The sequence below is a fragment of the Mobula birostris genome, chromosome 3 (assembly GCF_030028105.1).
Source record: "Mobula birostris isolate sMobBir1 chromosome 3, sMobBir1.hap1, whole genome shotgun sequence".
Taxonomy (NCBI): Eukaryota; Metazoa; Chordata; class Chondrichthyes; order Myliobatiformes; family Myliobatidae; genus Mobula; species Mobula birostris.
The window spans coordinates 103977636-103998546 of record NC_092372.1 but is presented as its reverse complement, the minus strand read 5'-3'; the positions used below and the strand labels follow the sequence as shown (position 1 = coordinate 103998546).

General features: G+C 39.7%; 1 protein-coding gene across 3 annotated transcripts in view; it reads right to left on the bottom strand.

Annotated features, from left to right (window-relative positions):
* prdm5 (PR domain containing 5) overlaps positions 1–20911 on the bottom strand; it is a 337650-nt gene that overhangs the window by 49582 nt on the left and 267157 nt on the right. For 2 of the 3 annotated variants that reach the window (XM_072251928.1, XM_072251929.1), the window contains one exon: positions 9118–9203. The exons of the other annotated variant lie outside the window; for it this stretch is intronic. In XM_072251928.1, the coding sequence (XP_072108029.1) occupies positions 9118–9203 (86 nt within the window). The remainder of the gene's footprint in view (positions 1–9117; positions 9204–20911) is intronic. 3 annotated transcript variants of the gene reach the window in all.

Here is a 20911-nt window from a genome sequence, read left to right as displayed (position 1 = left end):
GAGTGTTTTTCCAATCTACTCACCGATTTGGAGAAAGTAGAAGCTATATCACTAGCCATAGACTCGTCCTGTGACTGAACCGATATGGAAGAGCTATCTGTGTTTGCAAGATTTTTTGATGGGAAGACCTACTTTGTTTGCTTCCTCTGCCTGGGCACATAACTGGGGAAATAATTTTTAATGAATTGCCACAGTTCTTTGAGAAGAATGGCTTGGATGTGAGCAAAATTGTGTCTGTTGTCACCGATGGGGCTCTGTTGATGGTGGGACAACACAAGGGCTTGGTAAGCAGGTTTGCCACTGTTAACCTAGCACTCCTGTCATTTCATTGCATTATTCACAAATCAGTGTTGTGCGCTAAACTGTGTGGGGAAACTGTGACGAGACTGGTAAATTTCGTTCGTGAGCGTTCTAGTCTGCAACATCACCTTTTCAGAGCATTGCTGGAGGAAATGTCAGCAGAACACAAAGATCTTTTGCTGCATAATGATGTTCGCTGGCTGAGCAAAGGCCGTGTGTTGGAGAGGGTGTGCGAACTGCGCGATGAGCTTGTGACATTGTTATCCAGCCTGCAGAGCCAAAAAGCCCAAGGATTTAAGAGGTTTTTAAGTGACAACAAGGTGATGACACATGTTCTTTTTTTGTGTGACATCATGTCTCATCTAAATCAACTTAATCTGCAATTACAAGGCAACAACCACGCTGTTGTGGATATTTACGAGGCAATTGAAGCTTTTCAGTCAAAGCTGAACCTTTTGGAGAGAGACATTCACGGGAGAAAGTTGCACTTTCCACGTCTGCAGGAGCATTGCGAGAAGAACAAAATGTGGGAGGATCCAGTGATGAAGGATTTCGTGACTAGCCTGGCAGGAAACTTCAGGGAACGATCTGAAAGCTCCCCTAAACTCTCAGGTGACATCCTCCTCTTCCTGAGACAGCCGTTCTCTGTTTCGGCTGACGGCCAGTGGACTGCAGAGGCCAAAAGGCTGGTGCCTTCCATAGATGAGGCAACTCTTCAGATGGAGGTCTTGGAAATGGGAACATCTGACTTGCTCAAAGCACAACACAAGGTCATTGGGGTGAGTGACTTTTGGATCAACGTGGTTCCCCAAGCTCAATTCAAAAACACGAGAGCTATTGCAATGCTCCTACTCACACTGTTCCCCTCCACGTACATATGAGAGTCATCGTTTTCTTCAATGAACTCTATCAAGAACCAGGACAGAAACAGACTCTCCAATGCACATCTTGGCCAGTGCCTCGGGATTGCCACAGCAGAATACAGGTCCACTATCAGAAAGATTGCCTCATCCCCTCGCTGTCACTTCTCTCACTGATTGGTGACTGAATCAATTTATTTTTGTCCATTTGTCAATCTTATTGTGGTATAAAAATATTACAACAACAATAATACTGATGATTTCATTTATAGTTACACTTCATACTTCAAATGCTACATAGCTTAATTAAAAAGAACAAATAGATTAAATGAGAGAACAGAAACAGTGGAAAAGGCAGTACTACTAAAACTCTTTGTGTGGAAGGAAAGTGGTGAAGACTACCATGTTTACTCTGTGTGTGTGTGTGTGTGTGTGTGTGTGTCTGTGTATACACGTATGTATTTTAAGTCCCAGTTGAGTTCTCAATGTGACAGCTGACAGTTGTGATAGCTAGAGTCATAATTAAATGGTTGGTTTTGGACTTATTTGTTTCAAGAGTGCATTTTTTTTTCTTGTGTGACCCACAACACAGGCTTTGAGAATCCCAGGCCTAAATTATTACTACTACCACTACTATTACTACTACTACTAATAATAATAATAATGGTAATAGCAGCAACAACAGCATCTGCCCGTAAAACAACTTACTGGCACAATGAAAAAAAATCCTGGACATTTTGGCCCTTGGCTTGGCATGCTTGACATAATTTGGCCCTTGTGGAAAACTAATTGGTGAGCCCTAACTTAAGGCATACACATTTTAGATAACAACAATCACAGATGAGAAATCCCAGACATCTCTCCTGGATCATTGACACACCAGGATTTGTTTGTTCTTCAGAGTCAGTACCTTCACAATACAATGGAACATTCATCACTTGTCTGAATGCTCAGGTTACAAAAAATATTCAAGCAGCTATATGTATACAGGTAAGAAATATAAGTTTATCTATTGCTTGATCTTATTGACCTTTCCTGCTTACTCTTCCTCTCATAGCACTAACTGGCAGTTATGACGACAGAGTGTATATTATTAAAGATGCACTACAGCAATTCAAGTACAAAATTAATTATATGGAACATGTAAAGTGAGTTAATTCACTGAATTTCATGCACATGATACATCAAGTCAAGTCGCTTTTTATTGTCATTTCGACCATAACTGCTGGTACAGTACACAGTAAAAATGAGACAATATTTTTCAGGACCATGGTGCTACACGAAACAATACAAAAACTACACTGAACTACGTAAAACAACACAAAAACTACACTAGACTACAGACCTACCCAGAACTGCATAAAGTGCACAAAACAGTGCAGGCATTACAATAAATAATAAACAAGACAACAGGCACAGTAGAGGGCAGTAGGTTGGTGTCAGTCCAGGCTCTGGGTATTGAGGAGTCTGATGGCTTGGGGGAAGAAACTGTTACATAGTCTGGTTGTGAGAGCCCGAATGCTTTGATGCCTTTTGCCAGATGGCAGGAGGGAGAAGAGTTTGTATGAGGGGTGCGTGGGGTCCTTCATAATCATGTGTGTAGTGATATTAATCCACTATTGAAACTGGAATGTGCAGATGTACTGGCAAAATGATGAGGCCTACACTAGAAAAAGCAAACTTCATTGTGGTGTCCTGCATGAGCACAAGTTAAAGGGATGTCTTTACTCAAGCCATTGTTGCAAACTCCATCAGCGAAGCCAGCAACAGTCTTCTCTGATGGCCAATTTTCTCCACACGTTACAGGTAAGGCTTTCTTTGAATCATTTAAACTTCCTTTGAATGGGTTAAGGCATCCTTCCTTTGAAATTGGGCCATAGAAGAAAGCCAGACCATGCCATTGTTTCTCCTGGTCATTGACCTCAGCTGCTGCAATATCTGATCTTCCATTCAGTATGCGGAATACAAGTCTCCAAGCCACCATTCCTAATACAGCTCATATTTTCACAAATACTTGAAGCTCCGGTTCCCATTAGAACTGCTGTATCAAGAGTTCCTTCCACAATGTTAGATCATATAGGCATGCATGCATTTCTCCCATTACTCCTGAAATAACTAATACGTGAAACTCTGCTGAAGGCACAATCTTTGCTACATCATGCATGCTTGAAGACTGCTTCCATTCAATCTGGGTGCCACATTTAAACAGCAGTTAGCGAGATGCTGTTACAGCTCAGGGTGTCAGAGTTCAACCCCAGAACTCCGTAAGGAGTTTGAACATTCTCTCCATGAATGTGTGGGTTTCCTCCGGATGCTCTGGTTTCCTCCCACATTCCAAAGATGTACTGTTTAATAGATAAATGGTCACTGTAAATTGTCCTCTGATTAGGCTAGGGTTAAATACTGTGGTGTTTGAAAGTTTGTGAACCCTGTAGATTTTTTTTCTATTTCTGCATAAATACAATCTGGAATAAATAAATGAACTAGTATAATGTTGTTTTGTGTTATTTATTTAATTGGGTTCTCTTTATCTAGTTTTAGAACTTAAATTACATGAAGATCTGATCACATTTTAGGTCATATTTATGCTGAATAGAGGAAATTTTACAGGGTTCACAAACACTGCAGGTGGGTTGCTGGGTAGTGTGGCCCCTTGGGCCAGAAGGGACTGTTCTGTGCTGTATCTCTAAATAAAAATAAACAAGCAAACAAACAATGGTTCACTCCAGAATACCACTTTGGCAGATTTTTCAATTTAAACAGGCAGCATTTTAAACGAACAGCCATCGCCGCTGTTTCAGAGCAGCCCAGAGCACAAAACAAAATTTTTAAATAGTAAGCTGAAATTAGGAACATTTGGGACTGTCAACTGAAATCTGTCTTCGAGGCCTCTGCCGAGAACGTGCGGCTTTGTAGCCAAAAGTGTAATGGTATCGATCCTGAAGGAAGGCAGACTTGGCCAAATAGTTAATTGGCTATTATTTGGTTTGTTACAGCATGCTGTTAGTACAAAATGCCTCAAGACTTTAAAATATAGTTTTCAGAAAACTAACCAAGGTAATTCTAATTTATGTTTCTCTGTGAAATAAGCTAACTGTCTAATTATCTATGTTAACTGCAGAGCATTGTATTACTATTACAAGATGATGAACTATGCTATAGCAGTCTTTACTATGACTGTTATTCTATCACAAATTAAGTGGGCTAGTAGGTTAATTGGTCATTGTAAGTTGTCCTGTGATTAGGTTAGGGTTAAGTAGGTGGGTTACTGGGTGACGTGGCTTGAAGGGCCGGAAGGGCTGGAAGGGCCGACTCCACTTTGTATCTCAATAAATATATAAATAAATAAAGTAGCTGAAATACAGTCAGTTAAGAATAAATAGCAAAGGGCACAACTACTGTAAGTAGCTACTAATAATATTGTGGGAAAATAACTAACTTAGTTATTACATGTTGTCCTGTGGGGGTGAGCCTTATTCTGATTGTCAAAAGTCGCCTCCATTGTGATTGGTCAGTTCAGAAACTGTGGCTGCCATTCCCATTGGATAGGTGCCTGGTGTCTAGTTTCAAATATCCTGGGTATATAAAATAGCATGAGGAAGAGGCTTGTTCTCTTCATGCTTTGTTTTAGGCAAGACCATAGGGAAGTTATGCTCTGTGTGCATTTTTAATTAAGTATGTTTGTTGAGTATTCAGCTTTGTAGTGTCTGTAACCTGGGGAACATGAATGTTCAGTTGAAATTTTGCTGTTTGTAAATAAATTATCAATATACCTATTTGAAGCCTGTGCGTTTCCTGTCTCACTTGCCGTACCTACGAACCTGCTTCAACATTATGTATAAACTAACAATATGATGGAAAGGTCATGATTCGATTCAAAGCAAATAGAAGAAACAAGTAACCACTGAATAATGAAATACTTCAAAACAAGTCAACAGAATAACATATATGTCCATGTTGATTTCCATTATTGGCACTCATTGGGTTTTCTTTTAAAACCATCAGCTCAAACCAGAAGAATCTTAGCTTGTGGGCTTAAGGTAAAGAAAAAATGGAGGAAGTCTGTGCCCTTCGAGGCATACCACGAGGAGGCAGGTGCTGAACAAGACTGATGCAGAAGTGAATTCGGACACATTTCCCCTTTAGTTCACTGCAATAAAACAGCTGCAGTTTTTCTGCTACTTGTTGTTCAAGTGAAGCTAGGTTGTTATTCAGTGGTAGCCTTGGGCACAGCAGGTTGTGCATTTTACTGGAACTCTGTTTCACTTCTCAGTTATTCTTGAAGCAACTTGCTTCATGATGCTTGGGTCGGAATGGACTTTCCTGGGAGTGGGTTATCTACCTGTATACCTGGTCCAGACAAACCAGGAGAACTGAGATCTTGGAGATTTTAATGAGTCCTCATACAAATACAATTTATCTCTTAATTAACAACTTTTAAAAATAAATCTGAAATATAACCAGAATATTTATTTATTTAAGGATTGGAGACTGTGGACTAAACAACGAGTTGTGGGATGGAGATGAGAGAAGTCAATCTTTGCCTCCAATGAGCAAATAAATTATTTGCCCAGACTGGTTGCTTGAACCATGGACTGCAGAATCTGGGCCCAAATCATTCCACTGCCAAAGTAAACTTGGAAAAACAGGTGCAGCACACATCGACTCCTGCCTTTCTTAAAGAAAGACACATTCTTACCATCCGATTACTTCTGAAATTTGAGGTACTCATTGTCTTTTGATGCAGCAGTTGAACTTGCTTTTACTATTAATTTTACTATTTGTTGCTCCCGAAATGAGGAATCAGATAACAAGCAATCCCAGAAACATTACGTTACAACACAAGGTTACTTGGCCCATCGAGTCCATCCCAGCTCTCTCTGCAGTGATTCAGTCAGCCCTTTCACCTACTCCAACCATGTAGCCATGAGCTAAGGAGAAAAGACTTGCTGATAACATTCTAGTTGCAGTCTCCTCAGTACCCTGTATAATAGGAGCAAGGTCACCCTTACAGTAAGGAACATGAAAACAGGCCTCTGGCCACTGAGTTTGTGCCAAACCTCAAGCACCCATGAACATTAATACTACACTGATCCCATTTCACTTTTCCAACCTTACCATCAAGTCCTATCATCTCTATCACCCAGTTATGCACCTATGCACCAGGGCTACTTTAGAGTGGCTAACCTAACCGCAACCACACATCTTTGGAATGTGGAATGAAACCCAAGCACTGAGAGGAAGCTTACATGGATGACAGAGAAGAAGATTATACAACCTGACACATACAGTACTGAAGGTCAGTTGTGAACCTAGGTTGTTGAGAGTGGGGTAAGGGAAATTACAGTGGTATGAGAGAGGAGTTGGCCAAATTAAATTGGAAGGAGCTGCTGGCAGGAATGTCAGCAGAGCAGCAATAACATGTGTTTCTAGGGAAAATGAGGAAGTTGCAGGATATATGTATTCAAAAAATGAAGAAATACTCAAATGATAAAATAGTACAACAGTACAACCATGGCTGACAAAGGAAGTGAGAAGGAAATATGAAAGCAAGCTAGGAAATAATATCAAAGTAGATAGTAGAAGTTCTTTCAAGTATGTTAAAAATAAAAGAGAAATGAGAGTGGACATAGGACCGCTAGAAAATGAGGCAGGAGAAATAATAACGGGGGACAAGGAGATGGCAGATGAACTAAATGAGTATTTTGCATCAGTCTTCACTGTGGAAGACACTAGACCACAAGACAAAGGAGCAGAAGTAGGCCATTCGGCCCATCGAGTCCACTCCGAAATATGCGTGATGTTGCAGTGTGTAGCAGTATGCGTGATGTTGTAGTGTGTGAAGGAAGAGAAGTGGGTGCAGTTACTGTTACAAGAAAGAAGGTGCTCAAAAAGCAGAAAGACCTAAAGGTACATAAGTCACCCGGACCACAGGAACTGCACCCTATGTTTCTGAAAGAGGTAATGTTAAGAGATTGTGATGGCAGTAGAAATTATCTTTCAAAAATCATTGGACTCTGGCATGGTGCCAGAGGACTAGAAAATTGCAAATGTTATTCCACTCTTTAAGAAAGGAGGAAGGCAGCAGAAAAGAAATTATAGAGCAGCTAGTCTGACCTCAGTGGTTTGGAATATGTTGGAGTCAATTGTTAAGGAAGAGGTAATGGAGTACTTGGTGACACAGGACAAGATAGGGCAAAGTCAGCATGGTTTCTTTCAACCTCTTAGAATTCTTTGAGGAGATTACAAGTAGGATAGATAAAGCGGATGCAATGGATGCTGTATATTTGGACCTTCAAGAGGCCTTTGACAAAGTGCCACACTTGAGATGCTTATCAAGATGGCTTTGTTGCCAAGTTTGCAGATGATACAAAGATAGATGGGCGGGCAAGTAGTGTTGAGGAATCAGGTAGGATGCAGAAGGACCTAGACAGATTAGGAGAATGGGCAAGAAAGTGGCAAATGAAATACAATGTTGGAAAATGCATAGTCATGTACTTTGGTAGTAGAAATAAAAGTGCGGGCTGTTTTCTAAACGGGGAGACAATCCAGGAATCTGAGATGCAAAGGGACTTGGGAGTCCTTGTGCAGAACACCCTGATTGTTAAACTGCAGGTTGAGTCAGTGGTGAGGAAGGCAAAAGCCATGTTAGCATTCATTTCAAAAGGTCTAGGATACAAGAGCAAGGATATGATGCTGAGACTTTATAAGGCACTGGTGAGGCCTCACCATGAGTATTGTGAACAGTTTTGGGCCCCTCATCTTAGATGAGATGTGCTGGCATTGGAGAGTGTCCAGAGGAGGTTCACAAGGATGATTCCAGGAATGAAAAGGGTATCACACGAAGAACGTTTGATGGCCCTGGGTCTGTACTCACTGGATTTAGAAGGATGACGGGGGATCTCATTGAAACCTTTCAAATGTTGAAAGGCCTAGAAAGATGTGGAAAGGATGTTTCCCATGGTGGGAGAGTCTAGGATAAGAGGGCACAGCCTCAGGATAGAGGGGCGTCCTTTCAAAACAGAGATGCGGAGAAATTTCTTTAGCCAAAGGGTAGTGAATTTGTGGAATTTGTCGCCACATGCAGCTGTGGAGGCCAGGTCGTTGGGTGCATTTAAGGCAGAGATTGATAGGTTCTTGATTGAACATGGCATCAAAGGTTACAGGGAGAAGGCCAGGAACTGGGGTTGAGGAGGAGATAGTAAAAAAGGATCAGCCATGATTGAATGGCGGAGCAAGCTCGATGGGTCAGATGGCCTAATTCTGCTCCAATGTCTTATGGCCTTATTCAACCAACTGCACCATCATGCCATATTATTTTCAATCATGAATATCTTCTACTCAAAACCTTAAATTTGTTTCCATTAGTCAACTGATTGAATCAACTTTACTTTATTCACCTTTTCTAAATCTCAATGGCTCCTATAAACATCTACCAAAAAAATCCCCTCAACATCCTTTGATCTATAGAGGATAATCCGACTTCTTCAATATGAGCTTGGAATTAAAATCTCTTGACCTTGAACCATTCCGGTGAGTTGTAAAAGGTCACCAGGACTTTCTAAAACAAACCTATTACCAATGCTGAAACCAATGTCACCATGTTTGGTGTTGTCGGTTCTCATTTTGTAAATATTGTCTGTTGCGTTCCAGTGAAGCAAACTTGGTAATTTTATGTTCACTCCCATCTCTTATGGCTTCATAGCAAATCATTTTGTGGCAAGTTGTTATGAACGAAAATTGCAGAAATAAGAATTTATCATAGCAAAACTAGATAAATAATGATAACTTTACATATACAAAATAGAGAGAGAAAGTGAGTTAAACAGTTTTATAATGAGTTTTAACATTAATACCATAGTTTCAGTTCATAAATATTAACTAACTATAATCAATATTGCAGCTGTTGCTTTTGTCAATGGGAAGGAGGGAACAAGGAAGGATAATCTGCTCTTACCCGTGTGTGTGTTCTAATGTGCATTTTTAATCCATCATTCTTGCTGAAAGCTTTGTCACAGTAGGGACATTGGTACGGGCGCTCACCTGCAAACGTCAGAGATAACCATCACTGAACCAGATAATAAACTACAGAGTAAGTGGACTGTCTCAGCATATCAAGGGAAAACAGTGTGACCAGTAGAAGACTTTCTCCTTTCTATTAATATTTTTTTGATCAAACAAGCAGATCAGAGCATTGGGTAAATCTTGTATAAAGGAAGCTTTCTCTCAGCCACTTGAATACTGGATCAAATTCCACTCTGATCTGTTTGATCTGTGCTAGCAAGGTACAATACCACACATACATCTCTCTAAAAAAAACATAGAAGGCTTTAGTTCTTTAAATGAACAATGATAGATTCCCACATTGAACGTTTGCTGTTATATGGACAGCAACATTGTATGCTTCAATATCAAAGTGAAATTTCACTGTTTAACATCAAGGTGAAAAGGTACTGAACAAATATTGAGTGCAATCAATGTATAAAATACAAAGAAAATGAAAGCAACACCACTAAAGACATGGCTTTTCCAGTTCTTAAGAAAATAGGAAATAGAAGCAAGAGTAAGCTAGTCAGCCCCATGTGCCTGCTTGGCCTTTCAGTCAAATCACGACTGATATTTTACCTCAGCTCACTTTCCGGTACTAACTCCTTAATGTCTGAATTCCCTTCTTTGATTTGAACATACTTAGCAATTGGCCCTCCTCAGCCCTCTGAGTTATTGAATTCCAAAGGTTCATTACGCTTATCTGTGCAGAAATTCTCTCCAAAACAGTTCTGAATGGCCAACCCTTATTTAGAAATTAGCTCTAGACAACAATGTCCAAGCATCTATTAGATCCAAGACAAATTTTGTAAGTTTCAAGATGATCAACTCTTGCTCTTCTAAACAGGGGTATTGCCCATTCTGCTTCATCCATCTTCATACAACAATTGCCTCATTCCGGGAAGCAACATGATGGACTTTCTTTATTGGAAGTAAATTCTTCTTTACATGTAGAGACCTCAGATCTGTGTACAATATTTCAAGTAGGATCTCATCAGGACTAATTGCTGTGAGGTATCTTTACTCTTCCTCAAAGCATCTTGCAATAGTGGCCAACATATTGATTATCATACTTGCTGCACCTGCATGCTGGTTTTCAGTGCTTAATGTATAATGTCACTCGGACTCTCTGAACAGCAACCCTTTGTCATCAAACACCTTTGAAAAATACTCTGTTTTAGTACTACCATAAAGTGAATTGCCCCATATTTATCCACTTTGTATCTGTTAGATGCTTACTTATTAGACCCTTGAAGTCTCTTAGTATTTTCTCTTCCATTTACACAGCTATACATGGTCATCCATCCATAATGATAGCTTTTTTTCACACTCCACAGGAACTGCCTGATACTCAACATTTTTTGTGTCCTTCTTTTGGTCTTTGGTTTTAAGAATTTGCACGTCACAGTTTCGACATATATCTTTATATATTTTGTCTTTCATTTCCCTCATTAATCCCCCAACCTGTCGGTTCAACAAACAGCAAAAATCATCTCTGTAACATTGTCCTTATCCTATCAGAGTGATTCCCTTTGTCCTATCCACATATACCCAGCAACCTCCCCACGCTCTCTACAACTTAAAAACTATATATATATTTTTTTGATTTCCTGGTCCTGTTTGAAGTCCTTCGACCTTAAATGTTGTCCTTTTTAGTCTTTCTACAGATGCTGCTTGACATGTTGAGTGCCACCCAATTGCTGCCAACCAATTTAGTCTCATCAGCAAATTTGAATATATTTATGATTACTCACATCCAAATAATGTGCACAGATTTTGAATAATAGGGCTTCTGCTGCACACTATTAGTTACAACCAGCTGACCTAAAAATGAACAGTTCATTACAACTCTGTTTTCTGTCAGTTAATGAAGCCTCACTCCATGCTAGTACATTATCACTAATTCCACATGCTTTAAGTTTGTTTAATAGCCTGTGGTGCAGTACCCTTTTTGAAGGCCTTCTGAAAGTTCTAATATATTGGATGCATTGGTTCCTCCTTATTTATTATACTAGTTACAATCTCAAAAAGCTCTGTTTTGCCAAACACTCTATTCCTTTCATAAATCCACGTTTTCTCTGTCCAATCCTAAATCCTCTGTAACACCAACAATAACGGGTTCCAGCATTTACCCCACTACTGATCTCAGGCAAACTGGTCTTCAATTCCCCTGTTTATTGGATGGTCACCCACTTAACTGAATAAGTTATAAGCTAACATTTCTTTAAAATAAATAGAAACCGAAAGCCAAAAGTTTTATTTGTATTTTGACCATTTCTGACGATGGATCTTAGCAATTAATCTTACCTACTGTTTTCCCACTCTCTAGGTTATGATGATGACATATTTGTGAACTATTTCAATTCTGCAATCTACCAGTTTTAACAAATAATAAGGCAAACAAACCAAGATACTATGGAAGTTGAAAATCTAAAATAAAAAAAAGGTCAACAATCTTATGGTTTTCACCAGGTCTAGCAATAATTGATGATAAAGAAACAAAATTATTGTTTTGGGTTATTGCTTTTCATGAGAAACAAATACTTTTTTTCCAGTTTTTTAGAGTTCAAAAATTCCGTCTCTTTCAACTAAAAAGGCACACCAGAATAATCTTTCCAACACCTAATGTGTATTTCCCTTAATTATGGCATTGTGGAGATCAAATTATTTGCCAACTGCTGTTGGTTATCAGCTGCATTTAATCAAAAGTTTGTAATATCAGTTCTGACCAATAGCAAACAAGTAGTAAGATCATAATACAATTTTTCATAATCCCTGAAGTGGTGGTATATTTCATTACCATGGAAATATGAGTACAGAAAACATTAAAAGAACAGAAACTAACAAATTCGCTAATATATTCTGCTGAATATTAGTATGTCATGTTTGTAACATAGTTTCAGCTTACACATCTGCAGTTGCATACCTTCGAATATTGAATATTTGGTAATAAAAATTGTTTAAAATGTAATCTTCATTTTTATCCCTCGATTCATTAAGTCATGAATAAATTTAAACAGAGCTTTCCCTGTGTGTAAGAACCCAACATAAAGAATGTTCATGGCTCAAACTCTTTAGAATCCCTGCATTTACCTCATCTAAAACATAATAGAAAGCATATCAATTCAAAATGATGGCACATGACATTACTTTTTACATTTGTCTGTTATCACGCAAGCTTTGTTTATGTATTCTGCAGAACGATAACCTAGTATGCCAAATTCCATTTATGTCTGCACAATAAAGACATTCCCACTTCAAGGCAATATATCAAACAAAATAAGCAGCATGACTGAAAGTCATTAGCTAAAATCTTATTTTCTTCTTTATCTTTGACAATAAAATCAAGCTGTTTTTTTTCTAACATACACTGCAAGGGATTTAGAAGTGAAATAAAAGAAAAAAAAGAAACAGATGAGAAGAACACAACAAGATAAGGACAGACATAATTACATAGTGGAAAAAGCTATTAAAGGATTTGTTTCATTCTGATTGCTGTTTAATGTGTTCAGTTCATGAAGTGATATAATACCTATTGCAATGAGAAATGGAGAAAAATGGCATGCTGGCCAGAAAATCAAAAATAATTAGAAAATAAAAAAAATGAAAAATGCAACAAAGTAAATTTAATGAAAACTAGGAGCCATATAAATGTCACATAATGATGATAAAGAAGTATATTTTAAAAATTGAGGTTAGTGAGCTAGAGAAACGTGGTCAGTAACAAAAGACCACTTTTGTAAAGTGATAGATAAAATTATATGTCAAAGACCAAATAGTTTCCTTCATTGGTTAATTGAATGGAAATATTATGGGGCATCAGGAAATGGTTGATGTGTTAAATGAATTCTTCACATCAGTCTTCATAAGACCTTGGACAAATTCCAGATACAGCTAAACTGATTTTGGAATCTACAACATCTGTAGAGGTCAGCAGAGCACGTGTTATGAAGAAACTCATGCAATTAAATATTTATAAGCTGCACAGCCAGATGGCATATACCTTACAATCCTCAAGGAAATAAGCAAGGAAAAGGCCAAGGTTCCATTTCATGTTTTTAGTGGTTCCATAAGTATAGAAACTGCACCTGAGGTTTCAGAGTGGATGGATATCAAGTCAGGAATCGTTACTTAGTCTAAAGTTAGTGGTCTAGAAATACTCAAAATAATTTCATGGGATATTATCAAAATCTTACCTATTCAAATTCAATGAGTAAATAAATTTAATATGCAAGAGCTAACGAGTGAATATTTGATCAATAGAATAATTCTAACTGTGCAGTTTTGAGCAAAGGTTAAGGTTCATGAAATATATGTCAGATTGACGTGATGAACTGGAAACTGGCGTAGTAATGGTTTCCCAAAGATATCCAGCTGCTGAAGGCATTGCGAAGCATTCACCCTGAGTTAGCTTTGTCAGTTAGAGTAATAGCAGAGTAACCACCTCAGCACACTGGACTGCAGAACGAAAGTCAGGTATGACTCATATTTCTAATTATACGACATAGAAGCAGAATTGGGCCATTAAGCCTACTGAGCCTGCTCCACTATTCCGTCATGGATGACTATCTCCAAATTCTTGTTGCGAATGCCAATATACTGAAGTCATGCGAAGACACAGTGTGCTTGGTTCTGGCTGCAGCTGGTCATTCAATAACTTGTTGAACGTTCACACCTCAAGTAAGGAGCATTGGGTAAGATAGCAGCTGGTCAGGGATGCCCATGGAACAATAACTGATGTTGGTATCATAAGGTGTTAAGAGGAAAACTGGCAGAAATGGAGAACAAAAAGTATTAATAAATTACCCAGACAAAGCTCCACTTATGCAATTACAATCGCTGTATTCCAAAAAATATCCTTATGCTTTGGGCGATTCAAACATGACAAAGTACCACGTAAAACTCGATCATAATTTGCTCTAGACCTCCTGCTGGGTGTACTTTTCATAAATTATATTGAGGGACATGCTTATAATATTACAAAAAGTGCTGATGGCACCAAGATATGGCCAGATAATTAGAATAGATAAGATTTATAGGATTCAAACACACTGGGTGAAGTAAGTGCTGAGCTAAAGAAAGGCAGATGGATTTCTAAATGATTAAGTATAAGGGAAACCATGCTGGTACAGGAAATATGAACCATGTGTACTTAGTGGATGGAACCTTTTTTAAATGGGCCAGTTAATTGTGGAACTGGCCAAAGCTCTACTTAGGAGGGAAACATCAACAGGTGTCTCGCTTTACAACAAGGGAACTCTGATGTTTTTTTTCTATCTGGGTTCAGAAAAGAAAACTGTGTGTCAGGCAGACTGAATGTGTGAAATGGGGTATGATAATTTTAACCCTAACAGTTTAATGGTTTGGGTTGTGCGTAATTTTGAAACACAAATATCCCCAAAGCTGAATCTATCTCATTTACTTCTGATAGTAATGGAAAGCATTATTAATTTCTCCAGTCTCAAAACTAAAGCTAAAGAAAAACCTGTTCCTTGCAGCTTTCTTTGGCGGAATAAACCTACACAGTGCGATTAAAATGCATAAATAACTAACTTGCCTGTGGTGTGAGGAATGGTCAGGTTCCAAGCTATGCACACCACAGGCAAATTATTTAAACATTTTAATCACACTGCGTAGGTTTATTCTGCCAAAGAATACCTCAAGGTACAGATTTTTTAGCTTTACTTTGAGACTGGAGAAATTATTAATGCTTTCTAACTTCCCAAGAAAATCCACTCCCAATCTCGGTGGCTGGAATATCATACTGCTCCAAATGCCTCGCATACCACAAACCCTGAGTTCACTGAACTCAACCACTCACCACCCACCACCAAAATCTTTGCTGTGGCATGATCTCTCTCCAATACTGAACTGACCTTCCACCAACAGCTTCATTGCACAAGCTGAGTTAAAACAGTAAGTGGGCTTTAGTACAGGGAGGGATTAATGAGACTGGCATTCTTATTCTCACTGCAGCACAAGAGACAGAGAGATATCCTTTCAGAGATATATAAAATTATGAGGGACACCTACAGAACAGTTACAGTCCTTTGCAAGAGCAGGGGCATCAATAACAAGAGGAGATGAGCTTAAAGTCAGACAGAAAATAATTTAAGGAGAACTGAGGGGCAAGTTTTTCCACACAGAGTGATAGACATATGCAATAAGCTACAGGAGGTGAGGGAGATAGGTACTATCATAGCATTTAAAAATCATCTAGGCAGGTATGTGGAGAGGCAAGTAATAATGAGATATAGGACAAATTGGGCTGAGCAGCCTGATTCCATATTGTATGTCTCGGTGACATTTTCTGCAAGAACCCACCTTCATTGATGACACTTCAACCCCTCACACAACCAGTTGGAAAATCCAACATGAGTTAAGTATTAGGATCCATGTGTTTATTCATTTTATACAAATATTATTTTTAGGAACTATGATAGGTGCATGTATCCTTTCTGAACATATTTGATAATTCTGTTAAATATTGAACTGATTTTGTAATCATTGGATAAAAATCAACAGCTGTGTAGCAAGGTGTAATAACAAAGGTATTGTTACGTACATGTGGACACCTGCTCGTTTATATCTTATCAGCCAATCCTGTAGCAGCAATTCAATGCATTAAAGCATGCAGGCATGGTTAAGACATGCAGTTGTTCAGACCAAACATTGGAATAGGGAAGAAATGTGATCTAAGTGACCTTGTCCGTGATATGATTGTTGATGCCAGATGGGGTGGTTTGAGTATCTCAAAAACTGCCGATCTCCTGAGATTTTCATGTACAACGGTCACTGGACTTTATAGCAAATGATGTGAAAAACAAAAAAAAAATCCAGTGAGTGGCAGTTTTGTGGGCACAAACACCTTGTTAATGAGAGCGGTCAGAAAAGAATGGCCAAACTGGTTCAACCTGACAGGGAAGTGACAGTAACTCAAGTAACCACGTTATAACAGTAGTGTGCAGAAGAACAACATGTCAAATCTTGAAGTGGATGGGCTACAACACCAGAAGACCATGAACATAAACTCAGCAGCCAAGTTATTAGGTAAGGGATTGTTAACTCTGTTGCATCAGGGACACCACAGATGGTCTTGAGAGATCTATATTCTGCACAGTCACTGTTATTTGTTTGGGAAAGGCACCCGAGCAATCTGTCAGATGGTGTACTGCTGAGAATGTGTCTCACTACACACAGAATTAAATAAGCAGTGCAAAACGAGAGGGAAAAATCCTGAGGCAGTGTTCATGGGTTCATTCTCCATTCAGAAATCAGAAAACAGAGGGGAAGAAGCTGTTTCTGAAACATCGAGTGTGTGTGTGTCTTCAGGCTCTTTTACCTTCTCCCTGATGGTAGTAATGAGAAGAGGGCATGTTCCGGGTGATGGGGGTCCTTAATGGTGGATGCCGCCTTTTTGAGTTAACACCTTTTGAAGGATGCTGGGGAGGCAGGTACCCATGATGGAGCTGGCAGGGTTTACAATTTCCTGCAGGTTTTTCCAATTCAGTGCAGAGGCCCCTCCAGAACAGATGGTCATGCAACCAGTTAGAATGCTCCCGACAGTACATCTGTAGAAATTTGCGAATGTATTAGTGTCATTGGTGACATACCAATTCTCCTCCAACTCTGAATGAAATACATCCACAGTCTTGCCTTCTTTGTAATTGCATCAATATTTTGGGCTCAGGATAGATCTTCAGAGATGTTGACACCTAGAAACTTGAAACTGCTGATCCCTCAGTGAGGACTGGTGGGTGTACCCTCAACTTCCCCTTCCTGAAGTCCACAATCAATTCCTTGGTCTTACTGATACTGAGTGCAAGGTTATTGTTGCAACACCAGTCAACCAGCTGATCTACCTCGCTCTTGTACACCTCTTCATCGCTATCTGAAATTCTACCAAAAATAGTTGTGTGGTTGGCAATTATTTTACAGATGTCACTTGAGCTGTGCATGTGGAGAGAGAAGAACAGTGGGCTTAGCACACATCACGAGGTCTCCTACTATTAATTGTCAGTGAGGAGATAATATTCCTGATCTGCACAGACTGTAGTCTCCTGATAAGGAAGTCAAGGACCTAGTTGTAGAGGGAGGTATAGAGGCTCAGATTTTGTAGGTTGTTTATTAAAACTAATAGTATGATTGTGTTGTTCACTGAACTGTAGTCAATAAACACCAGCCCGATGTAAGTATTACTATTGTCCAGGTGATCCAAGGCCATGTAGAGAGCCAGTGAGACTGCATCTGTTGTAGACTTACAGGTCTAGGTCCTTGCTTAGATCTGCACCTGGACCACAGCCCTCCATACAGGCACCCCACCATCCAGGAATTTATCCAATCTTCTCTTAAAAGTTGTGTTTGATAAACAACGATCTATCTTCAGAACAGTTACCTATGGAACACAGTGGCAGCTACATTGGCTCCCAGCTGCCCTCATTCTTCTGCTCCTTCATTAATGCTCTGAAGGGATTAAGGATCCCCAAACATTGGGTACATTTCTCTTTTGCTTCTGCTACAGAGTTGCTTGCAGTGTCTAGGGACCTGGGTTATTTTGTCCTCTTGACTTCCTTGACACTGTTTCAGTGAATCGTTCTAAATGTGTGCAAGCACTTCCTGCTGAGGCATAGTGTCTCTTCTCCTTAAGGGAAACAAGTATGGTTTCAATCAGCACCAGGTACAGTAGATCCAGCTTGTGGTAGGAATTCCTGAAATAACTCAATGAATTTGCACCAGGACTTAAAAGACTCTAACGAACAGTTAAAACACACTCCTTTCATGAGTATCTCAGGGCACATCTTCACAGGTCTCTGAGGCATTCCTGTTCTGATGCATGTTTTTAATACAATCACTTAGCTCCCTTGCAAAACAAAACACTGTGCTACCAGCAAGCAGAACAATAATGATGTTATGAGTGGATTTAGTCTTCTAACTTGCAATAAAATAAATTCTGTCCAAAACACGTTCTGTTCAAATGAAGGTCAGGTTGCCATATAGATCAGCAGCAACACCCTGACAAGCGATAGATTTTAGTTATTGTCAGCTCTGAATCCAATCTCTGGTATTACCTTAAACATTGGCAGCTTGTGGCTAAACACCAAATTACATGTATTTTTGGTACACTAAAATATCATTGCATGGGGCTCCAGCCGCAAATCAGGCCCCTCTTAAATAAAATCACAACATTGATCAAAAGTAATTGATCAAAAATAAATTCAGAAGCTCTCTGTCCAAAAAGAAGTACATCAAAAAATGTGACCTTCAAGTTCACAATGGGTCAAGAGTGAGTTTGTCATAGCTGCCAACACTTTCTGCAACATTCAGAGAAAGGCATCTGCCCAAAAAGGCACTCCCCAAAGAGGTCAAACAGCAACAGTACACAAGGAGGCTGCCTAAAAGAGAGAGTTATTGCAGGGAAATTGGGTTTTCTGAAACATTCATTCACTAAATAAACTGGAGTCTTGTTGACAAGAAGACCTACCTGGGTCACCAGAGGAAGAGCTTGTCAAGAGGAGGCTAAAACCTCCCCTTCCAAGGACATGAATTCCCACTCAGTGGAGTAATGTCACAAAAAATTCTCACGAACTCATAATATCACTAAATCACTCTCCTTCTACAGACATAGGCTATATTGTATTCCTCAATGCACACACCCCATCCTCTCCTGCACCACCTCCTACTAAAGCACCAACACTAATATTCTTTCTGCTCCGCCTTCCACAGAAGAATGAAAAGGTGATCCACTGTCTTCCACAAACAAAAAGGATTCTGCGGATGCTGGAAAACCAGATCAATAATCATCAGATACTGACCGGAGGAACTCAGGAGGTCAGGCAGCACCCTGGAAAGGAATAAAGAGTCAATGTTTAGAGCCAATGCCTTTCATCTCTTTTCATCCTGAAACTGTGATGAGTAGGAGAGAAGCAATGGATGAAAGGCAGAGGGGTTATTGAGCCTCACTTGACCGCAGGACACCCTCTTCCTCACAGGCAGAAAGGCCACCACACTATAAGTTCTTTTTGAGCAAAGGATATATATGATAACTTTCATTTTAATTGTAACAACTCTTTAGAAATAATGTTCAAAATACAGTATCATTGCTTATTATATCACTTTAATGGTGTTTTGCGTGTAGCTCACGTGAGTATCTCTATCTGCGTTATATTTGCAAGCCATAGGAAGATAGTCTCAGTTTCACCTTTAACAGAGTAGGAAGAACACGAGGCATCAGCAGTTGCAGATGGACCATCAAAGGGGAAGAGGTGGAACAAGAGGGGGGGAAGAGGTGGAACAAGTGGGAGGAAAGAAGAGGTAGGATCAGGTAATTAATTTGAAGACCATATCTGGGCTGATTTTGTGATAGGGCTAATGGTTTATGGTGTTCAGGGTATCGAGCTTGCTCGTCCAAATGTGAAGATGCTATGGAGCATGGAGTTGTCAGTCTCCACATAAAAATTTCTTTGCAAGGAACAGTTCTCAGGTGAAAATGATACGGCTTCCGTACAGTCTTTTGAATCCAACTGAAGGTCTGGCCTCTACTGCAGAAGAGCAGTCTGAAGCCCTGCATGAACAACATTCCAGAAGCATGTGACAGCCTGATGTGTGCACTTTGAGGGAAGATGTCACATGTATGCAAATGCTATTCTCACAGTGCAGTGAGATGTGTTTTGTGAGCAGATTGCAGCTCTCCGTGGAAATTGAGGTGCTACCTGTGGAGCAATTTATGATCCTTCAGGAGCAGTGGAACAACATTAAGTGTTCTCCATGAACAGATTGATCTCCTGCAGGAACAGACATATGGCATGCATAAGATTATCCCTTCTGTATAGAGTGGAGATATTCCACATCTACACAGATATACACAGAGCTTCCACATCATTAACATCATTAACAGATGATTACACAGAGAGCTGACATTGAGAACACTGGAGAATCAGACACCTACATTTTGAGGTCTCTCAACAGTTCAGCCCTGGGTCTGGTGGCTGGGCATTCTTGGGCTATCAGAGCAGAAACTGAAGATACCCCTGGATTCACGTTCACAATGTAATGTTCTTCAGGAGATGAAAGGATTTCCCCACCACCACCCTCATGGCCCCTTCTTGCATTTCACTTAAATTGGAGAGGAAAAAAATGTGAGAAGCCATCAAAATAGTCGAAAACCTTTATCAATTCATTTCATATCAGGTAATATTGTAGCCACAAACATGCAGCAGTAGACACTCCATCAGGATAAGGGAATTGCGTGAACTATCAGGAAATTCTTGTAATCTATGGTGATCCGGAAAAAGTGGAAAGCCCTTAATTAATAATAAATGTGGGCCATTCTTGGGTCTGCTTCCAGTCAACCTGGCTAGATGGGAAGTAAGCAATGGGTGGCAAATCCTACTACCCAAGATGTCAATTTCTCCTTACTGTTCCTCTGTGAGCCAGTTTAGTAATCCGTCCGATTCTTCAATCATTAGCAAACTCAGAAACATCAGCGATTACATTACAGAATATCAGATCAGTGTCAGCCACTTGAAATGATCCAATAACCAGGAAATCGAGAACAATGATGACCTTCATGAGAGGAAGAGAGAGAGGGAGGGGGAGAGGAAAGGGGGGGGAGAGATGGTGAGGGAGAGAGGGGGAGGGATGGGGAGAAGGAGGGGGAGGGAGGGGGAGAGGGGAGAAGGGGAGAGGAGGACAGTGGAGGGGAGAGG